Consider the following 22,292-nt stretch of genomic DNA (forward strand, 5'->3'; position numbering starts at 1 on the left):
TCCTGGTACTTTTTTGAGAACACGAAGGAAACTGGTTAATTTGTAATAGTGTGACCCATTAAACATTATGTGCTAATAAATGGAGAAATTAAAACTTATTTAAAACATTTAGTGCATTTAGATATAATTTTATTCACATTTTTCCTATTTGCATGAAGCAGTATTATATAGAATCATGTATCATCATGTTGTGCATCTTCCATATGTTTTTAATTATCTTTCTTTAAAAAAAACCTCTTAGTTGTGCTATTAGTTTATTTATAAATTTAAAGTAACAGGATCTTTATAGTAAATTATTTGTGGAGAGTATAGTATGTGTTAAACGTAAAATTATTTCAAGTTTCTTGTAGATTAGGTTTGTCTCTTTCACTAAAATAATTTAAGAAAAATATTTATTGTTCTAGTAGAAATAACATGAAAAAAGATGTTGCTTGCTTCAAATAAAATTTCTAATTTCAAGTTTAAAATATATTTTTATTGATTTTTAGGGAGGAAGGAAGCAAGAGATAGAAATGTTGATGAGAGTATTTTTTGAAATACTCTATAGCACTATGGTAAGAGAGTGTTTTTCATAAGGATATAGAAGGCATGCCCCCTACAGGGGATCAAGCCTGCAACCAAAGCATGTGCCCTGACTGTGAATCAAACCAGTGACTTCTTGGTGCATGGAATGATGCTCAATCCACTGAGCCACACCAGCAGGGCTTGACAGGTTTTAATATATTTTTATTGATTTGAGAGAGGAAGGGAGGGAGAGAGTTAGAAACATCCAGTATGAGAGAGAGTCATTGATTGCCTGCCTCCTGCATACCCCCTACTGGGGATTGAGGCTGCAATCCAGGCATGTGTCCTTGACCAGAATTGAACTCGGGACCCTTCAGTCAGCAGGTCGACACTCTATCCACTGAGCCAAACTGGCTAGGGCTTGCTGGTTTTTCTTGTGCCTTATGTGCTGTTAGGATTGTTATTGGGCTGGAGGTGGGGTATATGTGTATGAATGCATATGTATGTGCATACACCACTTAAGTATGGCGGGACTGCGTAAGAACTCTTCCAGCCCTTTACGATTCCATAATTCCCTAATTCTTTGTAGATTGGTGGAAAGGAGGAGGAAGCGTACTCTAAGCTCACAGAAGTGGCAGTTAGCAAGATGCATATTGCTGAGCAAGTAAATTCAGTCCTGATTTTTGACAGTTCTTTTCATTAGTGGAAAGGTATGGTTTGGTATTCTACCTTACATTTTCCTCAAACTCTGTTGATTGTATAAACTTGTATATAGGAAGGGACTTTATCAGTCAACTCTTATTGTTACAATAATTATTAATGTTTCTTTTGTGTTGGTAAGGGGAATATGAACTTACTAGTATATAGAGTTAATTATAATTTTATTTAATTTATGCAGTTACTAATTTTTATTTTAATAAGCTAGATTGTGGGACAAAAACATGATAATTTTCTATTGTGTCCAATAGCTTTTGAAGTTATTGTGTATTTGTATGTATCATTGTTGTTAGTAAATCTTAAGAAGCTGTTTCAGTACATTAAAATATTTTAGGCTGAGGTTTGTTTTTATCTTTATAGTGTTTAGGAAACAGTTTCCTAGACAGATTGAGAGATCCACCTGATTCAAATTCTATTGTTTGAGTTCTCTGTTTTGAGTTATTGCTCACTCAAATAGTGCAGCTTCTGATTTTACAAAATTTACTTGGCTTACACTGACTCATGGAAAAATGAATTAACTACTTACTCAGTTGTCTGTCTTTTACTGTGTAAATATGCTTATAAGGTTGAGTTTGTGGGCTGTGGGTAACCTTTACAGGGAATTACCTCGGGTTTATTATTCTATACTTCAGAATGTCTATGTTCACATGTATCTTTCTCCTGTCTGTTTAGAAGGGTTGTTCTCTTTTCTGCCTTCTGGGTTTTAAACTAATCCTTTTTGTCTTATCCAGGGTTTATTTTATCAGTAAGTTCAACTCTTTTGGATTGTATAAAGCAGTAGTTGTAGTATTACTAATAATCATATTCAGCCTTAATTAAGTAATTACTATATGCCTTGGACTTAATCCTATATAATAAAAGCCTGATATGCTAAGTGTCCAACTGTTTGTTTGACCGTTCGACCAGTCGCTATGACGCGCACTGACCACTAGTGGGCAGATGCTCCGACTAGTAGGTTAGCTTGCTGCTAGGGTCCGGCCGATCGGGACTGGGTGAGATGGGCTGGACATGCCCTGTAGCCCTCTTTTGGTCCCTCCCCGGCCCTGATCGTGCACAGGTGGGGTCCCTCGGCCTGGCCTGAGCTCTCTTGCAATCCAGGACCCCTCGGGGGATGTTGGAGAGCTGGTTTCGGCCTGATCCCCACAGGTCAGGTTGAGGGACCCCACTAGGGCACGGCTCTGTGCACTGGGCCTCTAGTATTATAATAATAATAATAGCTGATGTTTTTGCTACCATGTGCCCTGCAGGCATTATTCTGTACCCTTCAATATATTAACTCATTTTTTCCCCAATTTCTTTCCTTGTGTTAAAATATACATAACCTAAAATTTACACTTAACCATTTTTAAGTACTATATGGTTCAGTGATATTAAATACATTCATAACGTTTGCAAACATTACCGCCATTCATCTCCAGAACTCTTCATCTTGTAAAACTAAAACTCTGTAGCCATTCAACAATAATTCTCTGTTTCATTCTTCCCCCAGCCCTTGGCAACCACCATTCTACTTTCTGTTTCTCTGATTTTATACTACTCTAGCTACTTCATATAAGTGAAATCACACAGTATTTGTCTTTTTGTGAGTGACTTATTTCATATGTACACAAGGTTCATTCATGTTGTGGAATATGTCAGAACTTTCTTCCCTTTTTAAGGACGAGTAATATGCCATTGGGAATATATACCACATTTTGTTTTTTCATTTATTTCTCAATGGACACTGGGATTGCTTCCACACTTTAGTTATTGTGAGTAATGCTGCTATGAACATGGGTGTACTGATTTATTTGTTTTTTTAAACACTTTTTTATTGTTGATAGTATTACAGATATCTTTCATTTTCCCCCCTTTACCTTCTTCCTCCCAGCCCCTATCTGCCCCTCTCCCCCACATCTTCACTACTCTATTGCCCGTGTCTATGGACTATGCATATCCTATCTAATAAAAGAGTAATATGCAAATTAACTGTCACTCCATGACAAAGATGGCGGTGCCCATAGTGGCCGGGGTGGGATGCTGGCGGCATTGCCCTGGCAATGCGAGCCCAGCATCCGCGCCCCGGCCATGTGGAGGGAGGGGAGGGGCCTTGGGCTGGAGGCCGGGGCGAGGGATGCTGGGCTCGTGGTGACGTGAGCCCAGCGTCCCCGCCCTGGCCGTGTGGAGGGAGGGGAGGGGAGGGCCCATCAATGTGAGCCCAGCGTCCCTGCCCTGGCCGTGCAGAGGGAGGGGAGGGGCCTTGGACAAGAGGCCAGGGCCAGGGATGCTGGCATCATTGCAGGCCGGACTGAGGACCACCCCCCCCTCCCCGTGCATGAATTTTGTGCACTGGGCCTCTAGTAAGTATATAAGTCCTTTGGTTTATCTTGTCCTCACAACCCCACATCGAGATATGTTACGCTGTTTCATTTATTTCTTCCACCTACCTTAGGAAGTGGAGACTTCTGATGAGAAAGTGATCTTAGAGAAGTGATTTGTGCAAAGTCAACAGCTAGGAAGAGCCTATCTGGAATGCCTGTTCTTAACCAAAATATCTTTCTATGTTGGTGCCTTCTCTTTTGTCTACAGACATCTTCACTCCTATTTACTATATCTTAATCTATATAATAAATGGTATATAATACAAACACCTTTAATGCTAATGTTGGCAAGTGAACTTATAGTATACTAGAGGCCTGGTGCATGAATTCGAATATGGGTGGCGTCCACCCTGATGGAGGCCCATTGGGCTGGGCCGGTGAGGGGGAGGGGCCACAGGTGATTGGCCGGCCGGCCCTGCCCCTGAGGGGATGTTGGGGGCTGCACTGGCCTGGAGTGGGGGGGGGGAGTGCTGATCGGGACCAGATCAGGCTGGTTGGCTGCCACAGTGTGTGTCATAGTCACTGGTCATTCTGGTTGTTCCACTGTTCCGGTTGCTGGGCTTGTATATATATATATAGATTATTATTATTACTTTTAAAATATATTTTATTGATTTTTTACAGAGAGGAAAGGAGAGGGAGAGGGATAGAGAGTTAGAAACATCGATGAGAGAGAAACATCGATTCAGCTGCCTCCTGCACACTCCCTACTGGGGATGTGCCTGCAGCCACATGCCCTTGACCAGAATTGAACCTGGGACCCTTCAGTCCGTAGGCTGATGCTCTATCCACTGAACCAAACGGGTTAGGGCTAGATTATTTTTTAATATGTGTTGCATTTTAACCAAAAATCAGTTCAATTACAAAGTAAATTTGAAATTCAAACGGGATTTTCAGGCTCCTACTTGCTCCAACCCTGTATGCTCTTTTCTACCAGAGGCGTAATAGATTTAGAATTTTTGAAAAACTTGGAGTAATAGATTGATTTGAATAGGACATGTTATTTGGAGTATGAGAGATTTTTATGGAAGAGGATTTTGAGTAAGAGCTTGAAGATACACATTTTAGGACAAGATAGTGTAATAGTACAGATACATAGGCTTAGCACAAGCTTGATAAAAATTTTTGAGCAGTGGAGCATGGGAACTTGAAAAAGGGATAAGGACGTTGTAATTCTGAAGTTAAAGTATATGCTTAGGAGTTGGACAGTTAGGCTCATCTCATAATATTTGAGGTTTTCAGCTCTACCCTGCCTGCCTGCTTTTTAAGGGTCTAGATAAAAGCATGATTGAGTCTGGAATTACAGGCTCTGAAACTGGATTTTTCTTCCTAACGCCCATAATGATAGCATTGCTATCATTGACACTTCATGTAAACAAAATAAGCAAATTAAATTGTTTTCTTTTTTTTTATTGTTGGGTGGTTTAGAATAAATTTGCTCTATATTTTATTATACACTGATTATCTCTCATATATTATTAATTCTATGGAATGGGAGGGAAAAAAGTAGAAACTTACGCTTGCCCCTACGCCTTGCCAAATTTTTTTATAGTGTTGATTTTTAAGCTTTGTACAAGACTCTAAGTCTTGCTGATTGAAGGGGGTTTCTTGAAACAGAAATATCTATACTTTGAAATTATTAATTCTGTTAATAGATATAAGCACACATGATATTTTAATGAGAAGGCTTGGGAATTTGTAATTTTTTAAAATGGTAGATACCCTTAAGTCTTTAAGATTTACTTGTGGATGAGTTGCCTAAATTGACCTTCAGATTATGAGACTGACGCGCTGCCCACTGCGCCAAGAGGGCCGCTAGAGTTGCCTAAATTGAAATAAAACTTAAGAGTCTTTGATGACTTTTCCATAGACACAGTTTACCAAGTACCAACATTAAATAAAACTTTAGACGAACAGAACATAGTAGAAATTTGATGTATAAACAACATATAAAATAAAGATGACTATGCTTAGGTAGAAGACATTTAACTGTTGTCAAATTGTCCAAATGTTCAATGGCATGCTTCTTTCTTGCCATTTAATGTGCAGTTAGCATTCTAAGATTAAAGGTTGGTTAGACAACTTTGATAATTAAGTTGGTGGGCAAGTGAATGGGCTTGGCAATTTAAAATTAAATAATACGCAATGTCTGCCTAATCACTGTTGTGTGTATGTACGTGATCACATAATAGCATGAAGCTCTGGGCTTACAGTGAATTTACGCCTATAAAAATCTCAATCACATCTGCTTCATGACTTTCAATTGATGTGATATGAGGGTTAAAAAAGAACTAATCCTATTGAAGAAGATTGCTGTGCTTATGGAATCAGTAAATCAAAATGAAAATACCTATTGGAATCTTTCATAATACTGAATAAAATTTTTGATCATTTTTGATGAAGAGAGTATGTTAAAACTGTGTTCATTTCAGTGATTGTTAACATCAGCATTAAAAATTTTTTAAAAGGTTAGGGGGTATGTGTGTGTGTTCTCTTTAATTTGTTAATGTGAAAATAGGAATGACCTTAATATAAATTCTTTGCATTTCTGGGAAAATGAAATAAGGTAAAGCATTACTTCAAATAATTTTTTTTTCAAGGATTGAACTGTATTTGTGTTATATAAACAGACAATAGCTATTTGAAAGTAAAGCTTACATGTGGGATTACATTATTTGAGCATCAAATACTGATCTTTTTGTGGAAGTGATGCAAACAATGATATTTAAAGTTATCTGAAGTCTTTTTCTGAGGTTCCTTAAGTTATGTACGTTAGACACACCTTTAGGTTGTATTTCCATAGATTTCTAGTCCAAATGGTGGCTAGGCTTCCAACCTAGACTATAAAGCTTGTTTAATTACTAAGGTAGCTAAATTACTTACTGTGTATGTCTGCTGTGAAAAATGATAAAATGTGCTATTCTAACACTGGTAAGTAAATAATAATTGCAACAAATGTAAGAAGTAAATACAAATCCTTTTTGACCAGTTAAAAAACCCTGGTAGGGAAAATAGATTTGATTTTATAAAATAAGGAAGAGAGAGATTGAGAGTATTATGGAGATTGTGAAGAGGATTCTGACACTGATGCTTTATTTTGTCAAGAAGCATGAAAAACCATGACTTTTAATATTGCTTCATACAGATGTGTCACTCACTAGCCTTGGTCAGAGTTTTCTTAGGCTTATTAATGGAACTAAGTGAGTGAGGTAAGAAGGAAGAAAATGATTTTGTTTTTGTTTTTGTTTTTAATTTAAAAAATTGTAAAGATAAGTCCTGGCCAGATAGCTCAGTTGGGTAGAGTGTCGTCCCAATATGCCAAGGTTGTAGGTTTGATCCCTGCTTAGGTCACATACAAGAATCAACCAGTGAGTGAATAAATAAGTGGAACAACAAATTGATTTTTTTCTCTCTCTATAATCAATTAAAAATTTTAAAAAGTTTGAATTAAAAAATTGTAAAAATATACATAATGCATTTTTTAAAGTTTAAAGAAATGGAAAAAAAAATGGGTTAAAGAGGACATTGTTAAACTTTCCAGAAGAGATTACCAAAGGTAAAATTTGCTGACCAGTGGGCTAGTGAGAGTAAAAGACACAGTGTGCATAACCCTCATGGGGAAGGAAGTTTGGCAAGTCGGCTGTTCTTACATTGTTTTTAGAATAAGATATGGTGTGACAGGTGTTGGTGGGTAGGGGGCAGAGTCTGACAAAACTGGACTTATGTCAAGAAGATTTATAATTGTATCTGGGGAAGTGGCTCCAAACTGAATTTCCTTTATAAGACATTTCAGTACACCTGAGTTTATTTTGGGATCTCTACAAACTTAAGAATTAGGTTTCAGGGACTTGTGTGCCAATTCTATTGGGAGTAGAAATGAGAGGAAATGTAGCTGGTATAAAAGTATTAGAGATTTGGCAGTGACTTCTTATGAGAGAGAAGATACAAAGGGAAAGTAAACTCTGGATTTAACATAATACACTTACATATCTCTGTTAGAGGCTAGGAATAAATGGCATGTCTCTTAGTATGAAGATATTTTCGAAAGAGCTAGTATCATGTAACCCTTGGTATTGAGGATATCTTGGGGAACGTAACAGTGAAGTTATGGCATAGGCACATTTCGCTTACTTGAATTAAGCTGTATATATAATGGGTAAAAATAAAAATAAAACCCAGCATACCCATTAGCATTACATTAATATAAGCAGAAATCAACTTTGGCTAATTTAAGCGAAGGAATAAATTGGAAGGCTCTAAGGAGAACCAGTCTCAGAAAATGGGTAGGAATCAAAGCCAGGCAGCAAGGACCAGCGTCAAGGTCCGGCATTTTGAGTAGAAAGCCGCCATTGCCACTTGCTGATAATGCCTTTGCTATTTCTCGGAATAATTTTTCAGCTATCTTTGCCTCTCTGTCAGTCACTCAAGCCAAAAGTTTTGAGAAAGGAGCATTTGATTGGCTTAATCCTGAGCTTATTTTCAACCTGCTAAGGACAGGGATAGAGAAAATCTGGACCTTTTGGTTTCCAATGTGAAAATGAAATTATCCATATCCATATCCAATACATGGTGCCTGTTATTTTCCCAAACTAAACTGAGCTCCTTCCTCCTTAAATGCTCCATAAATGCTTAGTAAATCAAATGCCCGTTCCTCATGCCAGAAGCTTGGAAGTCATCCTTGATTACTCCTATTCCCTCAGCCCCATATCTAATCAATAGCATATTGTCCTGCTAGTCTGCTTCGTAAATGTCTTCAATTTATCCACTTGCTTCTAAGTTACTGTTGCCACTTTAGTCCCACATGATGTGCTATAGAAGCCTCACAATTTCTTTGGTCTACAGATTGGTTCTACCCTATGTGGAAGTGAACTTTTAAAAATGCAGGTCAGATTATACTGTTAAGTTTGCTAAATACCTTTCAGTCGTCTGCCGTTTATTTACCTACTGTTTCTCAGCTCCAGTACATCCTTTTAAATTGTGATGGAGGACTGGGACTCTGCAAATTACAGTTCTCCAACTCCATTGCCAGCTTGCTTTCTGTTTGATTTTATCGTTAGGAGCACCGACAGGAAATTGGGAGGTGAGAGAAGGGACTTCTCTTGTTTCTAGTTTCTTTATACCTTCAGCAGCCACTGACAACTATTATTTCATTCTCCAGCTTCTTTTGGCATTCCCATCACCAGCCTTGCTGCTGCTTCTCAGAGGTATCAGTTTCTGAGTGGTGCATTCTAGGTAGATAAAGTGCCATTTGCATCATTTCCTTACCCACTGGACTGTGTCCGCTTAGCAGTTTGAGCATCCTCCCTTGTGTTCCTCTCCCATAGATTCAAGCTTGAATTGCAGGTCTCCTGTCCTTAGAGGTTTGAGTACCCAGCTCCATGGACTCCCCCCCCCTTACCCCCCCTTCCAGGCATAGCTCCACAGTGCCCTTCCTGCAGGCTTCTAGCTTCTGATAGTACACCTTTTTCATTTTGTTCCCCTCGCCCTTCCTGCAATTATTTATCTCTTGATTACCAAACCTTCCCTTTTTACCTTTTCAGCTTTCATATATCTATGTAACCAGTTTTCCTGTATTAAATCTTCTGTGTTTGAATTACCTATTATGGTTTCTATTTGTCACGTACAAGTTTTTTGTGTTTTTCCCCTCCATTTTCTAGGATAACGTAAAATAAAAGTGTTCATTACTTCCTAAGTCCTTGACTACTACTCTAGTCTAAAGCCATGCCATTTCCCTTTTCTTTATGCTTCAGTATTCTGAAATTTTTTAAGTTGCCAGAGTATGCACATTTTATACCTGGTAGATTGTGTACCAAGGACTGGTTATCATTAATATCCCCCCACCCCCTTCCTCTTACCCTCTTCTCCACAGTGGTTGCTTGGCTAATTCTTGCATAATGATGTCAAAGGCTGTATAGAAGTAGGCTGTTGTCTAGGTTTTAATATCAGCTTTGTTATTTTACCAGCTTTATGACATTGGGAAGTTACTTAATGTGTTTCAGTTTCCTTTTCTGGAAAATGGGGATAATAATTTTATCTACATGGTGAGCTTGTTGGTAAGGCTTAGGTAAATTATTGTACAGTAGTGGCGTGGTGCAGAGTTGTTAAATAAGCGGTAATAACCTGCTGTTATCATCAGTATGTGAGAATCCCTCTGGGGTCTTTTCCGATCTCCAAACCGTGACAGGTTCTACCTTTTGAATGCTCCCATAGCACCTTGTACTTCACCTTTTTAATACTTACCGTGCTTGGGATTATTGGTTAATGTCTTGTTTTCTTGCTATGGGTATAAAGTGCATGATGTTACATGAGGAGTCTGTGCTGTCCACTGTTATGTCCCTAGTATCTACCACTGCCTGATACCTGGTTGGATCTTTATAAATGCTTTAAAAATTGATTAACCATTTTCAAAGAAAACCCAATAGTGAGTTTGATAGGAGTTACTACAAATGGATAAAGATGGTGGTGAAATGAATCAATTTAAATGATAAACTTTTCTATTTTTATTTCTGCTATAAAGCTCTAGTATGGACACTATAATAGGAGAGGAGAAATACCTGCTAATTTTGAAGCTGTTGTGGTATGATGAACAAGACTTAGCATCCCATCTTCTCTTCTATTGCCATATTCCAAAAAGAAATGTTTTTGGACTCTGATTAGACTGTATTTCTATTTCTTTTTATCCTGTAGCTTTAATCTCTCTTCCCTCTGGCTTGTAAAAACAGTTTGCCCTGATTTATAAAATTTCTGAAAATATAAAAAAATATATGAGGAAAGTAAATATTGGTAATTCCATATAGAGATGACAGTTCTTAACACTTTGGTATAGGCTTTTCTGTCTTCTTTACTGTAATATGCAAAGTTTTATCTCCTTATTCTCTGTAATCATATTATGTATTCCAGTTTTTAAGTTGCTTTTTCTTCATTTAATATTCTGTGAGTCTCTCTACATATTAATGAACATATTTATTATTATTTAAAAATGCTTATGCTTTTACATGGCTATGTAGTATTTATTTAACTGATCTACCGAATGATGGACATTTCAGTTTTCATTTTTCACTGTTATAAAATGCTGTGATGAATATCTTTATACATGTAGCTTTGCTTAACAAGTATTTATGGGTGCCTGTGTGTGTTCAAATAGAATATGCAAGGCACGTGGTCTGTGGGAAAGAATAAAATTGATAAGATCTTTGTTTTCATAGAGTGTAAGATAAATTCCTAGAAATGTAATTAATGGTGAAGTTTGGTCTGCATTGGTGATAAACTTAAATTTAAGATCTTTAAATTATATTTTATTTTCAGACTACTATTATTAGGAATGTGAATTAGGACTCAGATGCTATTAGTCACCAATATTTTAAAATAATTCTTCTCTTCTTTAATTATGTACTTGCTAAGTTTCATTAATGTGTATTTGGTGGTTTTACTTGATTAGATGTCTCACATCTCAGTGATTTCCCTGAAAGATTGTTTCTAGTTAAAGCTGGAAAACAAGCATTTTAAAGTAAAGCAGTTTATATATTGGTCTTTTCTGTAATTTATATATTTATATAGCTCCTTGGTATATGTACTTTAATATAAAAAGTGAATCGTTTTCTAATTCAGTGAAACTTCTATTAAATTAATTTTGATCTTTCAATGAGATGGATATAATACAAACAACTTAGTAATTATGAATATTGAATTTGCAGTTGAGGTAATTTCCTAATTAATAAGAAATTATATTATACTCGTGATTCTATCAACTGAAGGTATAGTTATATACTAAGCCAGCATCTGACAGTATATGGGATAGTTGCCTCTTTTTAAAGAATCTGGCCGTGGTTAGAGACGTAAAGTGATGTGGAAATATTTCCACATTTTTACCTTTCTTCTGTAATATGGAATAGATCCTTACTTTTTGTGGGTATCATATAACAAAAGAACACATGTTTTGGAAAGACTGGAGTTCAAATTATATATCATATCCCAGAAACGTGTTCTAAAGCTTGAAAATTTGTATGTGCAGAAGAATCCTAAATATCAGCTGCTAGATAATTTCTCTAGTATTTCTGTAGGTGCAAGCAGTGTTTCCCATGAGCAATCCTTTATAGAGAATGTTATCTACTAAAGGTCTTTCTTCCTTGGCCTTTTAATCTGCTTTTGTGTAAGTATATAAATACAGCATTTTCTTTATTTCTTTTTGGTTAATATTCACCCAAGGATATTTTTTACATTTTTTGTTTATTTTGTTTTATGAGAGAGAGAGAGAGAGAGAGAGAGAGAGAGAGAGAGAGAGAGAGAGAAAGGAAAGGAGGGGTGGAGACACAGAGAGAAACCTCGATGTGAGACACATCCATTGGTTGCCTCCTACACACACCTTGACTGGGTATCTGGCCTGCAACCAGGGTATATGCCCTTGACCAGAATAGAACCTGGGACCTTTGGTCTGCAGGCTGACGCTCTAACTACTTAGCAAACTAGTTACAGTATTTTTCTCTTAATTGATATCACATATATGTCAAATAAGTGTGTCAAAATCTGAATAGAAAATAAACAAGTATGGCAGGTAAAGCAAATATCCCAGCACCCTGGGATTTAATGTGCGTTCTGTTTGAATATTTTATTTAATTCTGAGCTTCTGGTCACCCAGTGAAAAGGGAAATATAAGTTCTGTCATCATCATATGATCAGAAGAGACAAACCACTTCTTTTTTTCTGAATTCTAAAGTTTTCAGTATAAATCAGCTTTCCTCAAATTGTGAATATAGAACAATTACTCTGCTAAATATTAATATATCAGGATTAAGTTTAGTAAAAACTGGGCCAAATAAGATAAACCACTTATTATATGTTTTTTTTTTCATAACCTTAAGTATTCCTTATCTTCACTTTCTTAAAGAAAGATAAAGTATTTCCCTAATTTATTTTGCCATGACATGCTTTTTTTTTTAAAAATATATTTTATTGATTTTTTACAGAGAGGAAGGGAGAAGGGGAGAGAGAGAGAGAGAGAGTTAGAAACATCGATGAGAGAGAAACATCGATTCAGCTGCTTCCTGCACACTCCCTACTGGGGATGTGCCCGCAACCAAGGTACATGCCCTTGACCGGAATCGAACCTGGGACCCTTGAGTCCACAGGCTGACACTCTATCCAATGAGCCAAACTGGTCAGGGCCTGACATGCTTTTTAAAGTAAATACTGAGCTTTGCAAGATGCTGGTCTAGGTCCTTAATATGATGGATTGTGTCTTCAATACCATTATTGCAGAATATATCACAATTGCTTTTTATTTGACCTTTCCTTATGTTGATTTAAGTTCTTTTGAAACACAATCCAAGGCAAGGATAACTTCTTTAAAGAACCTAGATTCTCCCTATCCATCCAGAATTGCTGTGTTGGAAAAGCATGTGCAGGAGGGTTTTGGGAACTGAGTATACCTGTTGTCTGCGAGACCTGGCAGTTGGTCTAGGAGTCTGTCAGATGCAGACTTAGAACAGACTGAGGCTGATTCTATTTTATTTTTCCTAGTCAAATCTGAGTCGCCACAATCCAGATCTACCAGGGCTACAGCTGTTTTCAATATGGAGCAAGGGCCTGAGTTCTCCACCTCCTCCCCAGGGACCTGCTGGGACTAATTATTTTGAAAACATTGTAACAGCATGCTTCCAATCCATTCCCAAAATGTGGCCCTTTCAGTCTCCCTTGTTGCTCTTCAACCTGTTGTCGCACACTTCTTTTACTATAGTCAGCTGTCTCATTTCTCTTCACTTAGCCAAAACGTCTATTTGCTCTGTAGAACACTTGTTTATGGGATACAAATTACCTTGTATGAGGGTCATGTACTATGTTAGCTTCCATCTCTTCATTTAATGTTCTATTCCTTGGCATTAACTTGATTCAGCTCTTTCAGTTGTTGCCCTTTTTTGTTTTGTTTTTCCTGGACATACCCTGTGGGTAGGAGATTGGACAGTCCTATTAGCACTCTTTTCCATTCTCAGCGATTCCTCCAGATTATTCTCCTTGTACTCTTTCATTTAATAACAAAGAAAAACAACTTAACAAAATGATTCTGTTACCTTGAAGCCTGTGCCTTTAAATTTACTAGTTTCTTGCTGTCATTTTCTCTCATTCTTTGAAGAGTTTGGTATCCGGATATGATCTCCAATCCCCCCCCCCCCCCCCCAAGTCTTGCCATTATATATTTGGTAGCCTTGCCTATCAGTCTGTAATTTCTTGAGCTTGAACCCATCTGGAATTTATTTTTTATATATGAAATGAAGTAGAGCTTCATTCTTGATGATCCACTGGTGGGAATCACTTATGATAAACTTGGTCATTTGAAGAAAGATGCACAAATTCCCTCATATATTGATTGAATTTAAAGAGAAGAAAAGGGCTAATAGAATTCTCATGAGCTTGAGTTTAAACATATTTTAATTTGATAGTAATACATAAGAATTGTACCTGAAATGGCTATATTGAAATTTTGATTCAAGGAGAGGGGCTGTTTTGCTAACTAGTGTGGTAGAGCATTGGATAGTTTGAGAGGTCTGGCCATTTGCAAATCACTTACTTTCTTTTTTTGCACTACAAAGGGGAAAGAGTAATACATAAAGTGCAATTAGTTGCATATATATGTGTTTGTGTGTTCTGTAAACTTTGATGTTTAAGATCTAATAAAAATTAGAGAACTATTCTCTCCTAAGATGGTTCATAAGGTCACATTGTCTCTATTAAAAGCTTTGATTTCTCACCCAGCCAGAGCTTTGATCCATGAACCAAGAGGTCATGGTTCAATTCCCAGTTAGGGCACATGCCCAGGTTGCAGGCTCCATCCCCAGTAGGGGGCGTGCAGGAGGCGGCCGATTAATGATTCTCTTTCCTCATTGATATTTCTCTCTCTCCCTCTCCCTTCCTCTCTCTGAAATAAATAAAAACATAAAAAGTAAATAAACTATTAAAAAAGCTTGATTTCTCTATACCATGTGTTTTTTATAGGAAACCATTTTTTTTAAAAAAGAAGAAAATATGTTATTTGTGGTACTTTAATCTGAATGATGGGGGATAAGGAGAAATCTAGTGAACATTATTTCATGCAGCTATAAGGAAAGGAAATAAGCCCAAGGAAAAACAATTTAACTATTATTTCTTATGAACCTATTCTTGAATTATGCTGGTAATGTTACCTTTTATGTTTTATTTACAGGTATATGATGTTGATTGATGGCACAAATGAAGTTTTTATGATTGATAGAGATAATTCAGTGTTCCATGTTTCAAATCTGGAATTCCCATTTCGTAAAGATCTCCGTATACATTTATCAAATACTCTGTTGGATGGGGTAAGTCATATTATATCATTTAAAGAAATTAAATATTGCCATTTTTCTCTCTTATAAGTAAAAGTGTATTTTTATTAATTAAATAGTAACTAATAAAATCTAGTTTTTTAAAAGTTTTTTTAAATTGAGGTATAACTGGCATATAGAGAATTGAATCTAGTTTTTATTAGGATGCTAAGTTCTATTTTCCTCTTATTTGGGTATGAGAGTAAGTGAATGAAGTTAAGTCTTAAATTTTTTTTTGTTCTTCATGATTGAAAGACATTTTGTTGAAAAATACTACTTTTATTTTATTATTTTACTTATCAGTTGAATCTTAATTATGTGATACCACTTAATAAATTTTCCTTTGGTTCTTCTTTCTTTCTTTTTTTTGTTTTTTTGTTAATGATTTCTGTTGTTCTTTTTTTTTAAATTAAATCTTTATTGTTCAGATTATTACATTAGTTACTCTTTTTTCCCACCATAACTCCCCTCCACCCAGTTCCCACCCCACCCTCCGCCCTCACTCCCCACCCACTGTCCTCATCCATAGGTGCACGATTATTGTCCAATCTCTTCCCTCACCCCACACCCCTACCCCCCCGCCCCCAAGAATAGTCCATTCCCTTTCTATGTCCCTGATTCTATTACAATCGCCAGTTCATACTGTTCATCAGATTATTTATTCCCTTGATTTTTAGATTCACTTGTTAATAGATGTGTATTTGTTGTTCATAATTTGTATCTTTACCTTTTTCTTCTTCTTCCTCTTCTTAAAAGATACCTTTCAGCATTTCATATAATACTGGTTTGGTGGTGATGAACTCCTTTAGCTTTTTCTTATCTGTGAAGCTCTTTATCTGGCCTTCACTTCTGAATGATAGTTTTGCTGGATAAAGTAGTCATGGTTATAGGTTCTTGGTATTCATCACTTTGAATATTTCTTCCACTCCCTTCTGGCCTGCAAAGTTTCTGTTGAGAAATCAGCTGACAGTCGTATGGGTACTCCCTTGTAGGTAACTGATTTTCTTTCTCTTGCTGCTTTTAGGATTCTCTCTTTTGCTCTTGGCATTTTAATTATGATGTGTCTTGGTGTGGTCCTCTTTGGATTCCTTTTGTTTGGGGTTCTCTGTGCTCCCTGGACTTGTAAGTCTATTTCTTTGACCAGGGAGGGGAAATTTTCTGTCATTATTTCTTCAAATAGGTTTTTAATATCTTGCTCTCTCTCATCTTCTGGCACCCCTATAATTCGGATGCTGGTACGCTTGAAGCTGTCCCAGAGGCTCCTTACACTATCTTCGTATTTTTGGATTCTTTTTTCATTTTGCTTTTCCGGTTGGGTGTTTTTTGTTTCTTCGTATTTCAAATCTTTGACTTGATTCTTGCGATCCTCTGGTCTGTTGTTGAGAGTCTGTATAATGTTCTTTATTTCAGTCAGAGTATGCTTAATTTCTAGTTGGCCCTTTATCACAACATCGAGGGTCTCATTAGATTTCTTGAGGATCTCACTACATTTATCGGCGGTCTCACCAGTCTTTTTGAGGGCCTTATTAAGTTTATCGGCGGCTTCTAGACAGTTCTTTAAAGACCTTAAAAGTGTAGTTTTGAACTCTATATCCAGCAGTTTGCTTTCCTCCGATTCTGTCGTTTGTGTCCTGTTTCTTTGTCTTGGCATTTTTTATGCTTCGCTGTGTCGATAGAGTTCCTTTCTGTGCTAAGTGTCCCAATTACCTGAGGTAGACACTCTTGGTGCATCCCCTTGTGGGCTTTGTGCACAGTCTTGTTGTAATTAAGCCTTGATTGTTGTAGTTATCACTGTGAGGAATTGACCTCCAGGCCAATTGGCTGTGAGAATCAGCTGTGTCTGCAGTGGGAGAACTTCTGTGCTGGAGACACCCCTCTGGGGCTAGACTTGCTTCAATGGTGCTTTGGTGCTCACTGAGTCTTCCCCCTGAGTGTGTCTTTTACGGTTGCACAGAGCTGCAAACTCTCCTTTGGTTCTTTGGCTATATCGACTACTAGTTCTTGTTTTTTTTAAGAAACTCTGCTTTTTAAAGCAATCACTGTACTTTTACATTTTAATTTTGAAAGGTGATAAGAATTTTTCCATTTCAGAAAAATCTATATTTAATGATCATAAAATTACTTGGTTAAAAATGTTGTTACTTTATTTCATGCAAATAGCTTTCTTTTTCCCAATTCTAAAAATATTGATTCATTGTAAATAAAAATTAAAATAATATAAAAAATTACCAAAAGCTGGTAGAAATGATCTGAACTCATATCATTGCAGTAACTTCTGTTACCATTTTGATGAATATTGTTCTAGACTTTTCTTTGTGCCAGAGTGTTCAACCTTATGTCTGCCCCTGAGGGATGTAACATATTCATACTACTGATAGCAATTCACAGCATGGATTCTTAAACAGAATGTGTGTCAGTTTTTCAGGGAGTTGATTCCTTCCAGTCCCAGTAAATTCTGGTTCAACATTGAAGAAAGTTAAGAAATTGTAAAAACTGATATTTGAAATTGTAGGAAGCTATAAGAAAGATGTAGAGCCCCCTTTCCCTCCAAGGAAAGGTAGTGAAGGTATGACAAGAAGATAAACCCCACAACCAAACAGCAAACAGAAAGGACTGGAAACAAGCCTATCAGAGATTACTCTGCAGAGAAAAATATAATCTTATTGGTGTATAGTTTTGCACATAAAGTGTAAATACTAATCGAGCTAACTTCTCAAATAGCCTGTTTACCCAAAAGCTAAAGAGAGAGCAAAATCTAAGTGGTGAATTTACAGGGAACTCATACAACTTAACAAAAGGAAGATAAACAACCCAATCAAAAAATGGGCAATGGACTTAAATAGATACTTTTCGAAAGAGGACATAAGGCCAAGAGACATATGAAAACATGCTCAAAGTCACTAATCATCAGAGAGATGCAAATCAAAATGACAGTGAGGTACCATCTCACACCTGTCAGAATGGCTATCATCAACAAATCAACAGACGTGCTGGTGAGGATGTGGAGAAAAAGGAACCCTAGTGCACTGCTGGTGGGAATGCAGACTGGTGCAGCCACTGTAGAGACCAGTATGGAGTTTCCTCAAAAAACTAAAAATGGAACTCCCATTTGACCCAGTGATCTCACTTCTAGGAATATATCCCAAGAAAACAGGCCTCTAGTTTTAAATATTGATGTGTATATAATGCAGAAAGTTTGAACACATGTACAGTTCTAACAACCATATGTAAAGGATCTGTACATTGTCTTAAACACCGAGTTTTGAAAATTTAATGTTTGGTGAAGGAAAGAATGACCTTTCCATTTTAAGGGATAGTGTAACATAGTGGTTATGAGCCCTAACTCTGACAGTGCCTTATTGGCTCCATCAGTTATTACATGAGGGACCTTATATAATTTTCTCAGTTTCCTCATCTATAGTGAAGTGAGGCTAATAACAGTACTTGGTTCTTGATGCTATTGTGAAGATTCTAAGTTGGATAATTTATAAAATGCTGATCATAGTGTCTGGCACATCGTAAAATGAATGGTTTATCTCTTTTAATATGCACTTATGTGAATAGTTAAGGGGGTTATCATTTTTTCACTTCTTTATGAATTATTGCATTTCTTCTGTGAGTTGACCATTCAAATCCTTATGTATTTTCCTGTTGGGTATTCATATTTTTTTCATACTGATTTATGAGAATTTTTTGTTATAGGGGATATTCATGAACATTTTGAAATTTTTTTTTTTTACTTTTCCTGATATTTTTTGTGGCATAAATTTAAAGTTATGTAGGAAAAATTATAAACCCCTTGATTTTTAATATGTGTCATTTTAAGAAAGATGCTTTTATTTATTTAATTTTGTTAATCCTCACCAGAGGATACTTTTTTTCCATTGCTTTTCAGGGAGTGTGGAAGGGAGGGAGCATAGGAGGAGTGGGGGAGAGGGTAAGGGAGAGAGGGACCGAGAGTGAGAGAGAGAGAGAGAGAGGTAAGAGAAACACATTGATTGGTTGCCTCCTTCATGCACCCCCAACCAGGGATCAAACCTGCAACCCAGGTATGTGCCCTTGATTGGGAATCGAACCCATGACCCTTTGGTGTGCAGGCCGACACTCTAATCCCTGAGCTACACTGGCCAGGGTAGAAAGATATTTTTACTTCAGAATTTTATAATATCTGTATTTTTCCCCAGTAATTTTATGGTTTTAATTTATATAGTTTTTAAAATAATATTTGATCTATCTGAGATACATTTTGGTAAAAGGAATAAAATAGGAGTTTAATTTTATTTATTTCCAGATGTCTAAACTGTTGCCTTAGTGTCATTCAGCTAATCAGTTTTTCCTTTTTAATTGGATATATCCTTTTTTTTTGTATGAGGGGTTCCTTTATATGTCATTGTTTCTTTCCTGATTCATTTTTCCATTTCATTAAATTTTGATCTTCTAGTGGTAGTTTTATATTGGTTTAAATACTGTGACTTTAACATACAATTTAATGTCTGACAACCCAAGTACCTTCAATCTTCTGACTATTTTGAAGTTTGCCATTTAGATTTTTTTATTTTATTTTATTTTTTTAAAATATATTTTTATTGATTTCAGAGAGGAAGGAAGAGGAAAGAGATATAGAAACATCCATGATGAGAGAGAATCATGGATCGGCTGCAAGTCCCCCACTGGGGATCGAACCCACAACCTGGGCATGTGCCCTTGACCGGAATCGAACCTGAGATCTTTCAGTTTGCAGGCCCACGCTCTATCCACTGAGCCAAATCAGCCAGGGCTATTTTTATTGATTAACACGTTAAGCACCCAGCCTGTTTTGTCTTCCGGACGGAAAGTATGGTGTCAGTCACCGGTGACTGACTGGGCACTTAACGTGTTAAGGTATTATATATGTGTCCTTATCCCCCCTTTGCCCTCCTCTTCTCTCCCCGCCCCTCCCCCACTCATGCCCTCACCCCCCTGCTGTCTATGTCCATTGGTTAGGCTTATATGCATGCATACAAGTCCTTAGGTTGATCTCTCCCCCTTACCCCCACCCTTCCTACCTTCCCTCTGAGGTTTGATGGTCTGATTGATGCTTCTCTGTCTCTGGATCTATTTGTGTTCATCAGTTTATGTTGTTCATTATAGTCCACAAATGAGTGAGATCATGTGATATTTATCTTTCTCTGACTTATTTCGCTTAGCATAATGCTCTCCAGGTCCATCCATGCTATTGCAAAAGGTAGGAGTTCCTTTTTACAGCAGTGTAGTATTCCATTGTGTAGATGTACCACAGTTTTTTAGTCCACTCATCCTCTGATGGGCACTTAAGCTGCTTCCAAATCTTAGCTATTGTAAATTGTGCTGCAGTGAACATCATAGGGGCACATATATCCTTTCTGATTGGTGTTTCTGGTTTCTTAGGATATATTCCTAGAAGTCGTATCACTGGGTCAAATGGGAGTTGAATCTTTTCACGAGCCAGATTGAATTGTGTCTGGCTAATATTCTCTGGAATTTACGTGAGAATTCTTCCTGTCTTCTGATAAAATTTGCTCTTCTATTTCTGGTTTAAATGGACAGATATTGGGACAATAGAGAGAGGCTTGGAAATGTTCACTTAAACTCTCAATGATGGAATTACCCTAATGAAAATCACATATATAAATATATATATTTATTAGTTTAACAGAGGGAATACCACTTTCAAAGTGACCTGAATACTTATTGCTCCCATCCCTTGTTCTTGTTTATTTGCCAACTAAATATTGGAGTGTGCATTATTCTATCTCACTGTGATTGGAGAATAGCATGTTTGAGTTAGTCTGAGGTATAGTTTTGAGTGATGAGAAGGTTCAGGATGTGACCTAGAGAGAGTGAGAGGTGGAGGTTGTGTGAACCATAGCAGTGGAAGCGAAATCAAAGAAATGGTAGGTGGATCATAATGAGAGATGGTAAGAGACCAGGATGACTGTGAACTAGGTACTAAAGATTACAAAGTTGGTAAGAAGGTAGTATAGTTGGATGGAGACTGAGCAAAGAGTAACTATAGAGTCACAAAACAGAGTTAACTATACTGTGTGTATCCTGTGGAGCTACTAGTATATCTTCATTACTGTTACAGGGTGTGTAGTAAAATATCATTTTGTAATAAAAGTGACATACACATCCTATCTAGTAAAAGGATAATATGCAAAATAACTGTCACTCTGTCACAAAGATGGCGGCGCCCATAGCCACAAGATGGCGACACCCAGTCCTCTCAGCCCCGCTGGAGTCTACCAGTCCCGGGGGGGAGCGGCTGCTGAGAGCCGGGCAGCATGAGCGGCCTGATGGAATGCTTGCTTCATCACTGCGATGACGAGGCAAGTGTTCTGCGACCGGCTGCGGAGGGCCTCTGGCCAGGCCGGGCACAGAAAGCTTGCGTCGTTGCATGCTGGCTTGAGGGACCCCTCCCAACCCCACCCCTGTGCATGAATTTCGTGCACCGGGCCTCTAGTATGTATATAATAAACTTTTGTAACGTGTGTGTGTGCGCACGCGTGCGTGCGCACACGCACACACACCCCTTTGTTGTTGACAGAGCCACTGCATAAGGTTGAAAGTATTGCTCATTGCACATCCCCAGGGTGTGCCATTCTTGTAGTTGTTGTGACTGGCACTCCTGGGGCTGTGCTGCACATATACTGCACGGCTAATGCGGCAGCCCTGATAGTTAGTTTAGAGGAACAGCAAGAACATTTTAGTTTTTGTTTATTTAAGATACAGTTTCTTTTAGCATTGTAACTAATAAAAGGGAAAAAGACTCTTGAGTTATAGCATTTGCAAACATTTAGTATAATTTATAATTGAACTAATATTTTTTGAGTGCCTATCATGTTCAAGTTGCTGTGCCAGAGTGAAGACATTACTCAGAGGGTTGAGGAGAAGGTCTCACTCTTGAGACGGTTTACTTTGTTGGGTAGGGGTGGAGAATGATTGGTAATGGATAAAACGATAACCTGAAGATTGGTATTTAAAACAAGTCCTGTGATGGTTTAGAAGAGAAATACATTGAATTTAGTTAGTTAGGAATTAAAGATATTTTATAGAGGAATTGGCATTAGATATGGAAAGATTTTTATAGGGAGATTTATGTTGGACATAGGCTTAGGACATTCCAGGTAGGAAATAATGCTTAAAAATTAGATGTTTAACCATCTGCAGATTTAACTTAGCAATACTATTTATTTTCACCCCAAACTTGGATAACTGAGAGCAGCATAATAGACTCTTGTGAGGTTTTAAAACAGCAATGTGATTCATGATGTCAGTTTGCTTGGACCAGATTAGTAGTTGCCATACTTGTTTTTTCCAGTTAATTAAAACAGTCCTCTGTAGTTTCCTGTTTCTT

General features: G+C 37.2%; 1 protein-coding gene across 6 annotated transcripts in view; it reads left to right on the forward strand.

The window, feature by feature from the left end:
* The window catches only part of RNGTT (RNA guanylyltransferase and 5'-phosphatase), a 247,124-nt gene that overhangs the window by 79,301 nt on the left and 145,531 nt on the right, over positions 1-22,292 (forward strand). For all 6 annotated transcript variants that reach the window (XM_036316268.1, XM_036316270.1, XM_036316267.1 and 3 more), the window contains one exon: positions 14,776-14,911. In XM_036316268.1, coding sequence (XP_036172161.1) covers positions 14,776-14,911 — 136 coding nt within the window. The remainder of the gene's footprint in view (positions 1-14,775; positions 14,912-22,292) is intronic.

This window comes from Myotis myotis, unplaced genomic scaffold (assembly GCF_014108235.1).
Source record: "Myotis myotis isolate mMyoMyo1 unplaced genomic scaffold, mMyoMyo1.p scaffold_m19_p_7, whole genome shotgun sequence".
In the NCBI taxonomy this organism is placed as follows: domain Eukaryota; kingdom Metazoa; phylum Chordata; class Mammalia; order Chiroptera; family Vespertilionidae; genus Myotis; species Myotis myotis.